Source organism: Hemibagrus wyckioides, linkage group LG13 (genome assembly GCF_019097595.1).
Source record: "Hemibagrus wyckioides isolate EC202008001 linkage group LG13, SWU_Hwy_1.0, whole genome shotgun sequence".
In the NCBI taxonomy this organism is placed as follows: domain Eukaryota; kingdom Metazoa; phylum Chordata; class Actinopteri; order Siluriformes; family Bagridae; genus Hemibagrus; species Hemibagrus wyckioides.
Window position 1 is genome coordinate 10,348,290 of NC_080722.1, and position 16,200 is coordinate 10,364,489.

General features: G+C 38.4%; 2 protein-coding genes across 2 annotated transcripts; one reads left to right on the forward strand and one right to left on the reverse strand.

Annotated features, from left to right (window-relative positions):
- Nucleotides 1-2,508: 2,508 nt before the first annotated feature.
- narf (nuclear prelamin A recognition factor) lies at nt 2,509-10,331 on the reverse strand. Its single transcript, XM_058405438.1, has 12 exons — nt 10,243-10,331; nt 9,776-9,846; nt 9,607-9,672; nt 9,152-9,277; nt 8,887-9,019; nt 8,564-8,698; nt 7,259-7,377; nt 6,342-6,471; nt 5,071-5,143; nt 4,393-4,530; nt 4,118-4,275; nt 2,509-3,574 (listed from the first exon to the last, which is right to left on the reverse strand). The coding sequence occupies exons 2-12, from the start codon at nt 9,830-9,832 to the stop codon at nt 3,324-3,326; spliced, it is 1,386 nt and encodes a 461-aa protein (XP_058261421.1). The 5' UTR covers nt 9,833-9,846; nt 10,243-10,331; the 3' UTR covers nt 2,509-3,323.
- A 669-nt stretch (nt 10,332-11,000) lies between these two features.
- Nucleotides 11,001-14,321, forward strand: LOC131364201 (cytochrome b-245 chaperone 1 homolog). Its single transcript, XM_058407329.1, has 7 exons — nt 11,001-11,149; nt 11,470-11,557; nt 11,661-11,702; nt 12,870-12,943; nt 13,046-13,142; nt 13,226-13,370; nt 13,598-14,321. The coding sequence occupies exons 2-7, from the start codon at nt 11,470-11,472 to the stop codon at nt 13,782-13,784; spliced, it is 633 nt and encodes a 210-aa protein (XP_058263312.1). The 5' UTR covers nt 11,001-11,149; the 3' UTR covers nt 13,785-14,321.
- Nucleotides 14,322-16,200: the final 1,879 nt, after the last annotated feature.

A 16,200-nucleotide genomic window follows, 5' to 3' on the forward strand; every position in this document is an offset into this window, starting at 1 on the left:
TTTGCTTAAAAGCGACGTGACGTAACTGTGACTGACAAGCAAGCCGACCAATCAGAGCTCGCGTACTACCCTACTAACATCTATAGCAGTAATAGTACGGCGCTCGAGTCTCTACTGACGTATCACTTATGATGTGGCCTGTTTGTTTTTGTTTGTTTGTTTACATCGATGTATGTAGGTATGAATAAAAAAAGAAAGAAGGAAAGAAAGTGAACATACAGGGAGAGTATCAGGGAGACTATCAAAGATTACTTACAGTTGAGTGTAAATATTTGCACATCACGTGGTTTGAGTCTCTTTATTACAAATAACAAAAATAGTCAAAGTTCAATGTGATTATAAATGTGGATTTTTCCCCTCCACTTAACTGTTTTAAGCTTCTTCAGTTGTAATATATTTCCACTATTTGTTCCGTAAACACCTGGATTTTCTCCAGATCTGTAAAGCCTTTCAACCTTACATTATACTTTACTAATTATTTAATTGTTTATACACTATATTGCCAAAAGTTTTGGGACACCCCTCCAAATCAGTGAATTCAGGTGTTGTTTTTCAGAGGTTGGGCTCGGCCCTTTAGTTCCAGTGAAAGGAACTCTTAATGCTTCAGTATCCCAAGACATTCTGGACAATTTCATGCTTTGTGGGAACAGTTTGGGGATGGCCGCTTCCTGTTCCAACATGACTGCACACCAGTGCACAAAGCAAGGTCCATAAAGACATGGATGAGAGAGTTTGGGGCGGAGGAACTTCACAGAGTCCTGACCTCAACCCCTTAGAACACCTTTGGGATGAATTAAAGTGGAGACTGCGAGCCAGGCCATCTTGTCGAACATCAGTGCCTGACCTCAGAAATGGTCAAAAATTCTCATAAACACACTCCTAAACCTTGTGGAAAGCCTTCCCAGAAGAGTTGAAGCTGTTATGGCTGCAAAGGGCGGGCCAACTCCATATTACATTCACGTGAACTCACACTTTTGTTCACAATACTTATCTCTTTCTAGATCTCTTTCATACATCTGTATATATGTTTGGACAGTCACTTTCACTTTTTACATTCTATTGCACTACTTCTCATGCAAGTCACTTTATACAGTATTTATTTAACTTATTCTAGCTCTTCTAAAATTGTGTACATTTGTACAGACAATTCATACCTGTGTATATGTTTGCACCTGACACCAAGACAAATTCCTAGTACTGTAAAGTGCTCTTTGCTGACCCTTTGCTGTGCCTGGCAATAAAACTTTTTCTGATTTCTGATGTGCATGTAAAGGCAGACGCCCCAAAACCTTTTGGCAAAAGGAAGTACAATAAAACAAACACAGGTTTTCTCTTAGGGAGATCAACTGAAATATAACATATAATTTTTCTCTTTTTTTTTTCTACACAGAAACTATTAAAGATGTAAGCTTTTGACCTTTTTTTCCTGACAGCTCATTTATATAGAGGTTAAGAAATCTTGATAAATTTAACTTTTAGGGTCATTTGACTAATGTGTAACCAAGCCACGTGTATGTTTTAACATAAGAAAAGTCATATAAGAATAAATCACTCTGACTTGAGATCTTGATCTTTGAAGAGAATTATGACGCAAATTTACACCACACACAGATTTTTAGCCTTTCAATGCAGGAAAAAAAAAGGCAGATACTGGTAGTACATTACGCATTATCTTGAGTCTCATCATTGGCCAGGGTTCAGATAACACACCCAACACAATTTGTAATCAGCATCGATCTAACAAATGAGGTGTGGTCAACCTGTACACAGGTACATATTGTGAATATCTGTTATTCAGTGCGCTTATAATAGGCATCATAGTGGCAACAATGTGAAATCTAAGCTTGTGCAAATAGAAATTAAAGTGAACACTCCACATTTTCTCAGTCTGTTTAACTTATATAGGTATAGTGGTGAGTACTGCAGAGTGCTTCAGTGTGCTAAAGGATAAAGATCAGCTTCATCAAATAGCATGGCAAATAAAAAGAAAGTTAAACGTTAAATGATCCATGATAAATCCTGAAATCCTGCTGACTAACATGAACCTTCTGTCTATTACAAATATGATTCAAACACAGGTGTCTGCTAGGCCAGGAGGAGGTTTGCACAAAGAGAGGCACATTGCCATCATGTGGGCATATTTAGAACCACCACTTTCTCTATAAACAAATTAAAAGAAGGGCAAAGGTTTACATCCTCCAGTGTTTTTTTAAATGTAAAAATAAAATAAAATAAATATTTTTTTTAAAACAGTTACATTTCTAATTTACAGTTTATCTGCAACAAAATTCCAAATAGAATAAAAATAAATGAATCAAAATATTAATATTGCAGGGGGATCCTATGTGTGACAAGACAATAATCAAAAGTTTAAAAATAACTAAAAGCACCAATTAAAATTCATCATAAATTTCTGTTTCTCTGTTCTCAGACCTGATCTTGAGTTGTGAAAGGATTCATGAAGAATAGGGAAGAAATTCACAGCTGAGGATTTAATGGCTGTTAAATGAAAGTGAATACAAAACAGCTGGAGCCAGTAAGGCATACGTTATTAAATTATATTTTATACCACATTAAGAAATATAGGATATCCAACCTTAAGACATAATTAGCTTTTTTGTTTTGGTTATTTTTATACTTGCGGTGATGGAGAGAGTCATCAGTAAAACCAAAATGTCTCATGCCTATAAAATGAGGATCTTTTCCTAAAATTGTTCTGAAAATTTGCAAGGATTCCATTCAATTTGTTCGGAGGATTTCCTTTTCTTTTTCTCTAACATCCTTGAATATTGTAAGCATTGTAGATCCATTGTAGATGAAATTAAAATAAAAGAATATTTCAGGACAGGCAACTGACTTTTTGTTCATACACTGTATAGCTTTATATATATAAAAAATAATACTAATTGTGAGATTAATTATTTCAGTGAATACATTTTATTATGCTGTGGCACCAATAACCAGTAAATGGTTTAGCACTTTGTTATTTTAGGAACAAATCCAAACAGGCACTAATAGTCCACGTATTCCAAAGCTATAATTAATTCATTTATGGTTTTATGTTATTGCGCAAAAGAATTTTAGTCTAAGATTAAAAGACACATGATATCATGATATCCCTTATAATTCATTGATCTTCAGGAAAATTACATAACCTAAAAAAAAAAGCACGAATGTGATTGGCTGACAAGAGGTCACATGTCTCCTATAACAGGAAGTCTTTCCGAGCCACATCCTGATGGTTTCTTGGCTCCTTTTGTTTGCCTGCTGTGAAACTCTGCTCTGATATACAGAGATAAAACAGGTCCCTTTCCAGGCCTCTATCACCACTGTATATCAGGGCCGAGGGTGTTTGGGGGTGACTGTGTGTGGTTGTTGTAACGAGTGTGTAAAGTCAGTTGGGCATGTGGAGAGTCCTCTCCCTCCAGCCAGTCCTCGTAGAGACGTTGGATTACAGGGTTGGCTTCAGGAAGCCGGACGGACAGAGAGCTATACACTTCCTCCATTTGCTGGACTAAACCACGATCAGGCCTTCCTCCTTCTCCCTCTGCCTGTCCGCGCCCACTGATACACCCTGGGAAACAAAGAATTCATGAAGAACTGCTCATGGCTATTTACACGGATTCACTTGTAAAATTTGCATAGACATAAGCAGATCAATGTAAACATCAGAAGGGTTTTAACACAGATTTTAAATTCATTAATACATGCTGCTCATGAGACCCAGCCAGTATAAGGCAGTGACTTGCATTAAGATGTATTGTATTGTTCATAATTACTACTATATTACTATTTTAAAAATTATTTTTATTAAGAACTAATACTTTTATATATTATGATATTAATTAATAATTTTTATTTTTATTGATTTTATTAATCATTTATAATTTAATAATAATAATTTTATTATTATTATTATTATAAAAAACATTTAATACAATTTTAATATGTACATTATTCCCAAGGCCAATTATATTTCACCCTTCAAGATGTTTCTGAATTTTTCCTGTAATAATTTTTCATAACTGAACATCCTACACAAACAAAATAAATGAAAACAAGATCCTTGGCTTTGATCCCTATCTGAGTTTAAACACTGACTGAAATACACTCATACCTCCAGGACAGGACAGAACCTCTACTAGCTGGTAGGGCAGTTTGCCTTTCCGCATGCGGTGCACCAGTGTCTGAATGTTACGGAAACCATAGACTGCAGCAAACTGAAGCAGCGTCTCCCCATCACGTTCTAGCACCACCTCCTGGAAGTCTCGGTTCCTAGCAGAAATGCAGCACATGGCAGGAAATGATATCATATTATCAGTTTATTTGACAAGTTGAACTAAACGTATACACAGAATTTCCCATTTAATATACAATTCCTGCTTGAGTCACCTGAGTGTCTTGTATATGATTTCATTAACGTCCAGGCCAAAGAGCTCTTTGGCTGCATATTTTAGAATGTGCTCGAGAAAGCCTTCAGAGCCTCGACCATCGTGCCTCATCAACCTTGTGTCAGTGATCTCACCAAAACTGTCTCACACACACAAAAGGGTAAACCATCCGTCAGACCACTTCAATGTTAAACTGTCAAAACACTAAGACCTCTAATGAGAAGTTATGACTTATGAGGTATGCTGGTGTTAGAAATCAAAACCTGAATCAATGAGATCATTTGTTTTTAAGATTAACATAGAAGGCTGGTGAGATGTCAATCATCCATTCTCTTTCTCAGCACTGAAAACTACTATAAAATACTCTGATTACTTCATGCTTAAAAAAAAAAAGTGAAATCTACACTGTTTTTATACCCTAGGTGTCCTCCATGATGTGTAAAAATTGCTTCTTAATTGTTAGAGATCCAAGATACATCGACTTAAATTACTAATCATCATAATTACCTCCAGGATTCAAGAACAATACGTAAAAAGTGTAACTTAAGAAACTTGTCTTGGCTAATGGATTACAGTTGGGGTAACTGCCCCAGACTCCCTCTTTCAGTTAGTGAGATTGTGTTACTTCCTCAGTGCAAACAATAACCACAGTGAACATTTGGTAATCTTACACACTTACACATGATCCAGAGGAACAGGTTCAACATCCTCCACAGAGACATTACTCTGCTCCATCATGTGCAGAATTTCCACTGAAATTAAAAACGTACAGCTTTAATTATAAACCAGGGCACGATTTATGTAGTGACATGGGTGAAATTAATGCACAGTGCTGAATCAGGTCAAAGGGTGGATTCATTTCCGATAACAGCATCTCGGACAGTAGTGTTGCAAAAGTATATACTAAAGCACTTATTCTAATGTGTTATTTTACTCACAAAAACATGTACAGAGGGTCCTCTAAAAATTATAATAATAAATGCATTAATATTTAAGAAAAACGTTCCATCGTTAGGTAGGTTTACATGCGCCCATTTTCATCAGTCCCACAGTGGATTATATCAGACCTACACAACTTCATTCAGTCCAATCAAAGCATTTACATCAAGGATTTGAATCTGACTGAGCCATCATATGTCCCCTGACATTATGTTATCAGGGGATGTGGTAGTTTAGTGGTTGAGGTGTTGGACTACTGATCAGAAGGTTATGAGTTCAAATCCAGATCCACCAAGCTGCCACTGCTGGGCCCCTGACCAAGGCCCTCAACCCTCAACTGCTCAGTTGTATAAAATGAGATAAATTGTAAGTTGCTCTGGATAAGGGCATCTGCCAAATGCCAGAAATGTACATCAATCTGATTAGTAATAGATTTATTGATTTCATGGAAATTTACCTATGCTTAAGCTTTGTTTATTTAAGATTTAGAATTATCTATACGAGACTTGTGTCTCAGCCACTATTTTCCTATGATAGCAGACCCTCTAGTTCACTTCATCTGCCTCTCTTTAACAAAGAAAACTAATTCACTGATTACTGTGAGCACAGACCGGATGTCTGCAATAGCAAGAAAGTACAGATGATAGAAAAGAGTCAAGCTTGTCTCCTTCTGTTCACTTAAAAATATCTGTTTGTGCATGCTGTGCAGATGTCATTCACTATGCCTCCAGTGAAAATGTTTTCTATATTTGATTAAGAATGTAGTCTGTAGGATTAATAATTACATTTCCTAAATGGCAATGATGCAGTTTTGCCAGTTTAATATCCTTGAATTACCCTCAAGTGTTACAAAGGTTAGACTGCCCTAGACATAACACCTTATAAGGCATAGGTGAAGGTCAGGAGTAAAGAAAAACATACATAGTGACGCAGTAAAATCAGCTTACATCTAACGTTACACGTTATATACATACATATTTATATGAACAGCACAGATTTTGGATCTCGTACCTGATGTAAGCACACAGTCCACATCTCTGGTGTGAAGCAAGCTGTTGTAAAACTCTTCTTTCACCGCTTCCAGCTTTTTATCAAAGCAAGGAGCCACCACCACATGGAACACCTGCTCTGGGCTCAGCTTCTGCCAAGACACAACACAGGATTCATTCAGGCAGCCGGTACAATTCATCCACAATTAATACAAACGTAAGGAAACGTAAAGTCCAGCGTGATGGTAGACAACACTCACTGCTTTGCGTTACCAGTAAAGAAAAAACACAACTTACAGCATACATTTATATTTACACATCTATATTTACCACTATCTCCATTTTGCTCTCTTTTATATACTGTATAAGTATGTGGCCACTTTATTAGGAATGCTCCATCACGTGGCAGCAGCACAGAGCATTACACCATGCGGATACAGGTCAAAAGCTTCAGTTAATGTTTCTACAGAATGCAGGAAAAAAAATTGATCTCTGTGATCTTTGACCATTGTTGGTGCAAGAATGGCTGTTAAGGATTCATAAAATTGCTGATCTCCAGGGACTTTTTACACACAAGTCAAAAAATGACAAAGAATGGTGCAAAAAAGTGGCAATGGACAGCAATGCATGAGAGGGTTCAAAAGAGAACAGAGGGAATGATTTGAGGCATCAGGATGGCTACAGTAGCTCGAATTTACAACTGTGGTGAGGAGAAAAGAACACAGTTTAGACAGATATCTATTGGAAAAAGACCATGCAATATTTTTATAATCTTCAACTGGCTAATGTCAGTTTCAGCCTCAGATATCTGTAAAAAAGACCATTAATCATAACTGTTAATAAACCAATAGGTTGCTCAAATATTATTTAAATCAGAGAAGGTTTCACTCAGCTGTATTTTGGCACAGACTGATCACTGTAAATCTACAGGACGCTAACCTGCTGTCTGGTGAAGTATTCCTTGACCAGGCAACCCATGACCTGCTGAGGTGACCTTGCTGTACAGATGTGTGGAGTGACCAGACTTCCCAGCACGTGCTCTGCATAACGGATCCATCCTAAAAAACACAAACACACACACTTGACCAGTTAGTTAACCCAGCACAGGGAAGCTGAATCAGTGAGTGGTTGTGTACTCTGTCAGGAAATGATCTCTATCTTCAGAATGATATACTCTCAGGGGAGGACAAATCATATGTCCAGCTACCTGGAACAAGATTAATTGTGTGGGCTGGAAGATTTTCTCTTCACAGCTGTCCAGCAGTAATAGCTCAACAGTCTTTAGCATTGTATTTGCTTGTTGAGATCTGGTACACGGTATCTTGTATACATTTTATGTGCAATGTAGGGAAAAAATAGCACAGTTCATAACCAAAACCTTGCTGATATTTTTGGCTGATCATTTTTTGATAAAAATTATATGCTATATATATATATATATATATATATATATATATATATATATATATATATATATATATATATATATATATATATATATATATATATATATATATATATGAGATACCCACTATGGTCTCTTATACGCCTCCTTGGTCATTCAGTGAGAAACTCGCCTTTGCTATTTCATATGTTTTACATTAACTAATACACACACACACACGCAGCTCAGACTGCTATACTATACTTCTTATTTCAAACCTTTGCACATTTTTATTTTCCAAAATTTGTATATTCTTTTGCACACCAAGTAAAATACCTTGTACATGTAAAACCCCCAGGTACTTGCCAATAAATGTGATACTGATTCTTTGTATCTGCATTAATGCACTAAACTAGCTCACTATTCATTATTACAGTATAATCCTTACCTGTTAAATATCTGGGCAAACAAATCCTAGGAGTGTACAATACATTACCACTAAGCTACTCCACTAGCTAATAGATTTATTTGTTCCCGACAAGAAGGGAAAGAAACTCCACAGAGGCAGAATTTTAATCTCAGTGAAAGGGTGTGAGACTAGAAATGTCATTTATCTCACAAAAGCAGAATGCCTTGTCTCTCAACTAAGCCACGCCCCAAAAGAAGAGTGCATGTGCATCTCACACACACACACAGTCTCACACACTTTACTTGTCACAAAAGACACTAAAATGTTCTAAATTCAAGAAAGACTAATTATTTAAAGACAATATGATTATATCCGAATGTTGTACATACTGCATAAATAAATCATTCACACACTTTAAACACAATATCTCCACATTCACCATTTGGCTTACCTGGACACGAGGAGGTGAACATTGGCATAGCATGGACATCACTATGCCTGCGTCGATAGCGCTGTACAAACTCCCTCTGACTCTCCAAGATGCTGAAGCTAGCAGCTAGCGTTGTGTCAAACACATATTTCACTCCTAAAGACAAAGATAAAACATCTCTATCATTCCTTCTGGAAATAAAACCTCACCATTGAGCCATCAATCAATCACCATATCCTGTAGGGATCCAACACTGCAATGTGCACTTACATTTCAAAAATAAAACTGAGTAAAGGTTTAAATCAAAAGCAGGTGATAATCGACAACGTGGCATGCAGACTCACCTACACTCTTTAGGAAACCACAGAGCTTTTGTGCAGCTGCCTGGAGGTCCAGATGAAATTTCACAGCAAAAAATGGCAATGACTGAGGACATACAGACACCACCAGGACTTTGTGCTTCGAGGAATCACACTTCTGTCTCACACACACACACACACACACACACATACACCAAACAACAGCATGAGATCCGATCGTGTCATTTAAAACATCCTGAGATGGTTTTATGGCCAGACTTTATGGCACACACTACAAGATCTTTGCTACCTTATTGAGTGCAAGAACACGGTTTATCTCCTGCAGGCTCTGTTGGGAGATCTTCTGATTCTCTTCCTCAGACACACAGCCGTCACAGGACAGACACGCACTGAGCAACACAGGCTGACCACCCACCTGAGAAAATACATCATACCAACTAGGTTAGACAGAGAAAGTAGTACTTTTACACATACATCCTTGAACAGAGACATCTGATTCCCAATTAAACACATAAATGGTAATAATCCATGCAAAACATTATGCAGAGCCATCTGGCAAGCACAGAGCAACACTTTTTAGGGTTATAAAGCAATTATATCCATTAATAGGACTATATTCAGTACCACCAGGTACTAAACATTCACATTACATTGCAAAAAGAATGTAGAAAGTATAGAAAACAGACGAATAAGAATGAATCCATTTTGAAAGATTATAAACATATTTAAAGAAATAATCATCACTTCTCCATTGGCAACATCTCCATCCTGCTGTAAGCTCTCAGCTTCGTCGCCCTGTTTCTTCTTGCACTAGGAAAACAAAATAAAAGGCAAAAGTTAGAAGAAGCACGTCTCTGGACCACACTGAGGACTGTGTAAATGGATTAGCATATTTTCAGGCCGGCTTTATTACCTGTTTAGTGCAATTTTCACATTTTTCCTTTCTCTTCGTGATGGTAACCTCAGACATTGTGCAAGAAATCCCTGCAAAAAGAGTCCCAAGAAAAATGATTTCGTCTAGCAGAATAGTAGAAAAGTCAGGGCTGAATCTATAACATCTATAGCATCATGGAACAGGATTGTTCAAATCCTGTAAAGTTACTCAGTAATTATATATTATAGGAAGGAGAAAGTGCTACCCTGACCCCTACTGCCTTCACACAAAACAAATATTAAGACAAAACTGAAAGCAAGTGGCTGATAATTAAAGGTTCCCACGATATGATTGCTGTTTTGCTTCTAGGAATAAAGAGAAAGCAAGGTGATCTTCTCATTATGTCTTCAAGCAGCACATGACAGATGAATTAGTGGTTAATTATAAGGTGAAGGCGTTGATGTTGATGGGAAAGTAGTAGGAATGTCTGGTGCTGGAGTTGTTACCTATAAAGGCTCCTCGAGTAAGCACCAAAAAGGCAACGCTTTCGATCCCAGTTAGACTTGGAAACCAGTCAGCCTCCCCTTCTTCCAGTATGTGAATCCAGTGTAGAGGAAAGAGACATTAAAACAGCCCAATGCAAATACGAAACCGGTTCAAACACCGAGGACAGGAACCGGGCAGGAACTCTCTGCACGTGAGCTGATCGAGGTCCGAATTGTTCTTCATAAAGAAGTTCAGAGATTAAAGTCACATGGCCGAGAGCTACGGAACAACTCACTCACTCAGACACGTCGAAATACGCCAAAAAAACATATAAGGAACTCCATGATACCTTGACACAATATCACACTTCATTGTCCTTTAGCTCGGACAGCGCGCATGCGCCAATCCAGGCATAGCTTCTTTTGCGCATCTACGTCATTGTTTCACTAACAAACAAAACAAAACAAAATTATTATTGTCTTAAATGAACTACACTGGGACATTGTGTGTAGGTTTATATCAAACAGATGAAGCGCAAATGATTTATTCAATGAGTTTCCAATAGAGTACTTTGCACTTTGAAACATCGGTCAAATCTAAAATCGGTTCTTCGAGTGCACTTGAAGAGTGAATAAGGGTTACATTCTTCACGCCCTTATGTAGTGCACTCCGTCCTGAATAGAGCGCCGTTTGGAAAACAGCCATTGTATATTTCCGTAAAAAAAATATTTATAGGTGGAGCTTCGAGAAGGAGGAGCTTCAAAATGTCACTATCCAATCAGAATTGACTGGGCTTTGGCGGAAGTTGGGAATCCCCGAAAGTGGCTGTTCAGAAACGTATGGACCAGCAGCAAACATCTGTAATCATAATAAAGTCTGTTATTTCGTGGATCAGAACATTTCGATTCACCTTTAAGACTTGATAAGGTGAGGGTTTTTTTTATTTACACTCGCTTCCGGGTTTCGCATGAGCATGTGTGATCCGGGCTCGAGACGGTGAGGGTGTTGTCCTTCCCATCATACTCACTGTGTATATGTTCTGATGTCTTAGGAAAACAAATCTTGCGTATCTGTCTGTGTATTTTCCTGAAGTGCACCCATCAGTACTTTGTTGTGAAACTAATTGGCTTCAAAGATCTTCTGCAGTGAAATGAAATCCAATACTCACTGTTAAACAGGAAATTGTGCAACTGTTGAGCATGTTATTCATATGATTTCTGTTTGAAAACCTCGCTATACGTTTTCAGATGGTGTACATGGTGGTTGAGAAGCACACATCTGATCTTCTCCATTTGAAAAGATCACCAGGGATTCGATCATGGTCACTGTTAGTTGGTATGAATGGAGGGGAAGTTGACATTGTGCAATTTGCTAACAAGGAACTGCTTATTCTCTTGCTCAAGTGACACTTGCTGTTTTGCTTATCTTCTTCATCCAGGGATCGTGTCAGTTGGCCTTGCAGCAGCGTATTACAGTTCAGGTAAATATTGCAATATATAAATAATATATGGTTGTTTGTATTCTTGTCTCGTATAGGATTACCAAGTACCAAGTACATTTTGCATATACAATTACTGACTAATGGTCAATTTCTATGAATGAAAATTGAGCACCAGTGACCAAATATGGGTACTGGCTCTGGTATGTACACTGATCAGGCATAACATTAAGAGCACTTTCAGGTGAAGTGAATAAGACTGAGTATCTCCTCATCATGGCACCTGTTAGTGGGTGGGATATATTAAGCAGCAAGTGAACATTTTGTCCTCAAAGTTGATGTGTTAGAAGCAGGAAAAATGGACAAGCGTAAGGATGTAAGTGAGTTTGATGAAGGGCCAAATTGTGATGGCTAGACCACTGGATCAGAGCATCTCCAAAACTGCAGCTCTTGTGGGGTGTTCCCGGTCTGCAGTGGTCAGTATCTATCAAAAGTGGTCCAAGGAAGCAACAGTGGTGAACCGGTGACAGGGTCATGGGCGGCCAAGGCTCACTGATGCACATGGGGAGTGAAGGCTGGCCCGTGTGATCCAATCCAACAGACGAGCTACTGTTGCTCAAATTGCTGAAGAAGTTAATGCTGGTTCTGTTAGAAAGGTGTCAGAATACACAGTGCATGACAGGTCAGGGCTGTTTTGGCAGCAAAAAGGTGACCAACACAATATTATGCTGGTGGTCATAATGTTATGCCTGATTATGTATGTATCAAGTGCATTGGTGCATTTACATTTATATTTCTCGTATTTGGCAAATGCCCTTTTCCAGAGCGCATTACATTTTTTCTCTCATTTTATACAACTCAGGGATATATTAGGCAGCCAGTGGATCTTGGATTTAAACTCACAACCTTCCGATCAGTAGTCCAACACCTTAACCACTAAGCTACCACATCCAAAAAAAAAAAAAAAATAACCTACTTATATTAGTGCAGTAGTCTGAAAAGCGTGCACTGATGAATGGGCAGCAGAAGATTAATGCACAATTTGTCAAGATAAATATCGAAGTCACTAAATGTACCCCTCAGTAATTGTATTCCTGCAAAGTGTATCTAGGTGGACCTGTCAAAAATGACTACTAAGTGTAAATTAAAACCACTTTTTTTGATTTATGTCTTTATTAACCATGCTTTGCTTTTTTGTCGTCCTTGCAGACAGTGTGTTGTGGAAACTGTTTTATGTAACAGGCTGCATGTTTGTTGCCTTACAAAACATGGAGGAGTGGGAAGTAAGTGACACATGATGACAATTGTGTGTGATCACCCACTCGTATGTTTAAGTTACACATTACTTATTTAGGAATTCATAGCGACATTTATTTTTTCTACAGGAGGCAACTTTTGACAAACAGAATGGTGTGATTGAACTGAAGACCTTCAGTCTGTATGCAGTGATGCTCACACTGTGGAAAAAAGGACAAGAAAAAGGTGTGAATTCTGCTCTCTGTAACTGTCAAAATACATTATTGGCAAAGCAGCAATATTGAGAAATATCATCGTATGTGTTTCAGTGCTGCTGGATTTGCGGCACTTGCGTGATATAAGCGTTCATGAGGAGAAGGTGCGCTACCTGGGGACGGGTTATGTGCTGGTGCTTCGGATGGCCACTGGATTCTCGCATCCTCTCACTCAGAGCGCTACTCTCAGTGGACGAAGGTTAGTACAAAATCAGACATCTAGGTGTGGGTTAAAACTGTATGCCATCCATTTCTATTACATAATTCAACACAAACTCTTTAAACACTGTGTATCTATAGCTGTGTTCTTTTTCCCCTGTGTCCTTTTCTTGGCATGGCAAGAAACATTTTCATTCCTTATAATTCCAAAGTAAGAAGTATGGCATGCATCATTTCAATAAACTGTGTTTACGTTTTGTTTTCAAGTGATGTGGAGGCTCTCTCTGCACTTCTGAAGCGCTTCTTGGAGCTTGAGGCTTTGCAGCAAAATCTGACCCGGGAAGACGAGGATGAGGATTGCGAGGAAGACGATGATGACTTCGAGCAGCTGGGAATGGAGGGGGATGACGAGAGCAGCGATTCCAGCGATCGTCATGAACAGCCACCACAGTGAACCTCTAATTGATCCTAATCATCAAACCAAACACTCAGTCTTAAGGATGAGCAGCTACCTGAGAACATTTCCCTTTTATATCAGTGCATGAATATTCTATCTGTCTTAATGTAATCTTCTTGACTACCTCGGTAAAGATGCCTTACTTAGAATCTCTGGCAGTCTCTGAATAGGTAGTGCTTATGGCTAAGTAGTAATAATGGTAATAACAATTAGGAAGGAGGAAAAGATTGTATAGGACATTACATATATTCAGACTGTTGATAATGATTTCCAAATTGTTTGTGCGTGGGAAAAAAAGCAGATTTTCTTTGTTTTCTGGATGATTTGGGAAGGAAGTGCTGCATGATTTTAAAGTCTGATACATTCATCAAGCCTGAAACAGGTGCTATAACGTTCTTCATGATTGTTTGTATGACGACACTGGACAATTTTAACTCAAAGTAATGATTTTTTTTGGGCTCTGTATATTTGTTGTAAAATATTTTAGCTCAATATTATCATATTAAAACCTCATTTGATGAATATATTGTTAAAGGTGTACTTGTAATCAGCTCTATTCATTTTGTACAGTTTTGGTACAATAAGCATCTTCCAGGAAAATAAATGAATTGATATGTCTCAGTTACATACACAAAAAATGTAGATTTTGCCTAACATGCTGAGAACACTTACACTGATCAGCCATAACATTATGAGCACTGACTGGTGATGTGAATAAGACTGATGATCTCCTCGTCATGGCACCTGTTAGTGGGTGGGATATATTAGGCAGCAAGTGAACATTTTGTCCTCAAAGTTGATGTGTTAGAAGCAGGAAAAATGGGCAAGCGTAAGGATTTGAGCGAGTTTGACAAGGGCCAAATTGTGATGGGTAGACCACTGAGAGCATCTCCAAAACTGCAGCTCTTGTGGGGTGTTCCCGGTCTGCAGTGGTCAGTATCTATCAAAAGTGGTCCAAGGAAGGAACAGTGGTGAACTGGCAACAGGGTCATGGGCAGTCGAGGCTCACGGGTGGTCAGAATGTTATGCCTGGTTGGTGTACATTGGCAGTGCATGATGATGTGGAAATAAAAGTTGTTCCTATCTTTTTATCAGTGCAGTGAAATGGTCTTTAGCATGTACTGGTCATTTAAAAAAAGTGCATTAGCATATGTGATATGATCTCAAGTCAAGTCAAGGTTATTATTATTATTTACACAGTATGCCAGGACATAATGTATGTACACTAAAATGTTTGTATTGAGGGTAGAGTTAGCTATTCACACAACAGAACATCACACACAGGGAAGTGTATAGACAAAGTAAGTGCAATAAAATGTACAATACATTATACAACATATGGAGAAAAAATACAGCACATGTTATTGCACTAGTGTTGTGTAAAATGACCTAGTGTCTAAGTGGCAAAGGGGGAGCAGGGGAAAAAAATATTTATTTAAGAATGAATAGGCTTACTGTTAACCAATCAGATTTGTTCACTTTTACATTGTTTAAAAAAAAGTTGGTGGTATTGGGGGGGGGCAGCAGATGTCAGTAAAATAAATAGCTTTTAAGGGAGATTTAGGATTAAAGATAATAAGAGGGAAAGAAAAATCCCAGATTTATGTTATGTACAAGATACACTGATCAGCCATAACATTATGAACACAGACTGTAGAAGTGAATAACACTGATGATCTCCTCATCATGGCACCTGTTAGTGGGTGGGATATATTAGGCAGCAAGTGAACATTTTGTCCTCAAAGTTGATGTGTTAGAAGCAGGAAAAATGGGCAAGCGTAAGGATGTGAGTGAGTTTGATGAAGGGCCAAATTGTGATGGCTAGACGACTGGATCAGAGCATCTCCAAAACTGCAGCTCTTGTGGGGTGTTCCCGGTCTGCAGTGGTCAGTATCTATCAAAAATGGTCCAAGGAAGGAACAGTGGTGAAATGGCCACAGGGTCATGGGTGGCCAAGGCTCACTGACGCACATGTGGAGCGAAGGCTGGTCCGTGTGATCCGATCCAACAGACGAGCTACTGTTGCTCAAATTGCTGAAGAAGTTAATGCTGGTTCTGATAGAAAGGTGTCAGAATACACAGTGCATGATGGGGTCAGGGCTGTTTTGGCAGCAAAAGGGTGACCAACATGATATTAGGCAGGTGGTCATAATGTTATCCCTGGTCAGTGTATGTATCAGGTGCATTAGTATTGCTGGCCACCAACCAAAATATTTACATGTACATTTCTGGTATTTGGCAGACACCCTTATCTAGAGCAACTTACATTTTTTCTCTCATTTTAATTCAACTCAGCAAATGTGGATTAAGGGCCTTGCTCAGAGGCCCAGCAGTGGCAGCACTTAGTGCTGAAAAGCCCTAATTTATCCATTCATCTTCAAGAAGCACTTTATCCTGGTCAGGGTCATAATGG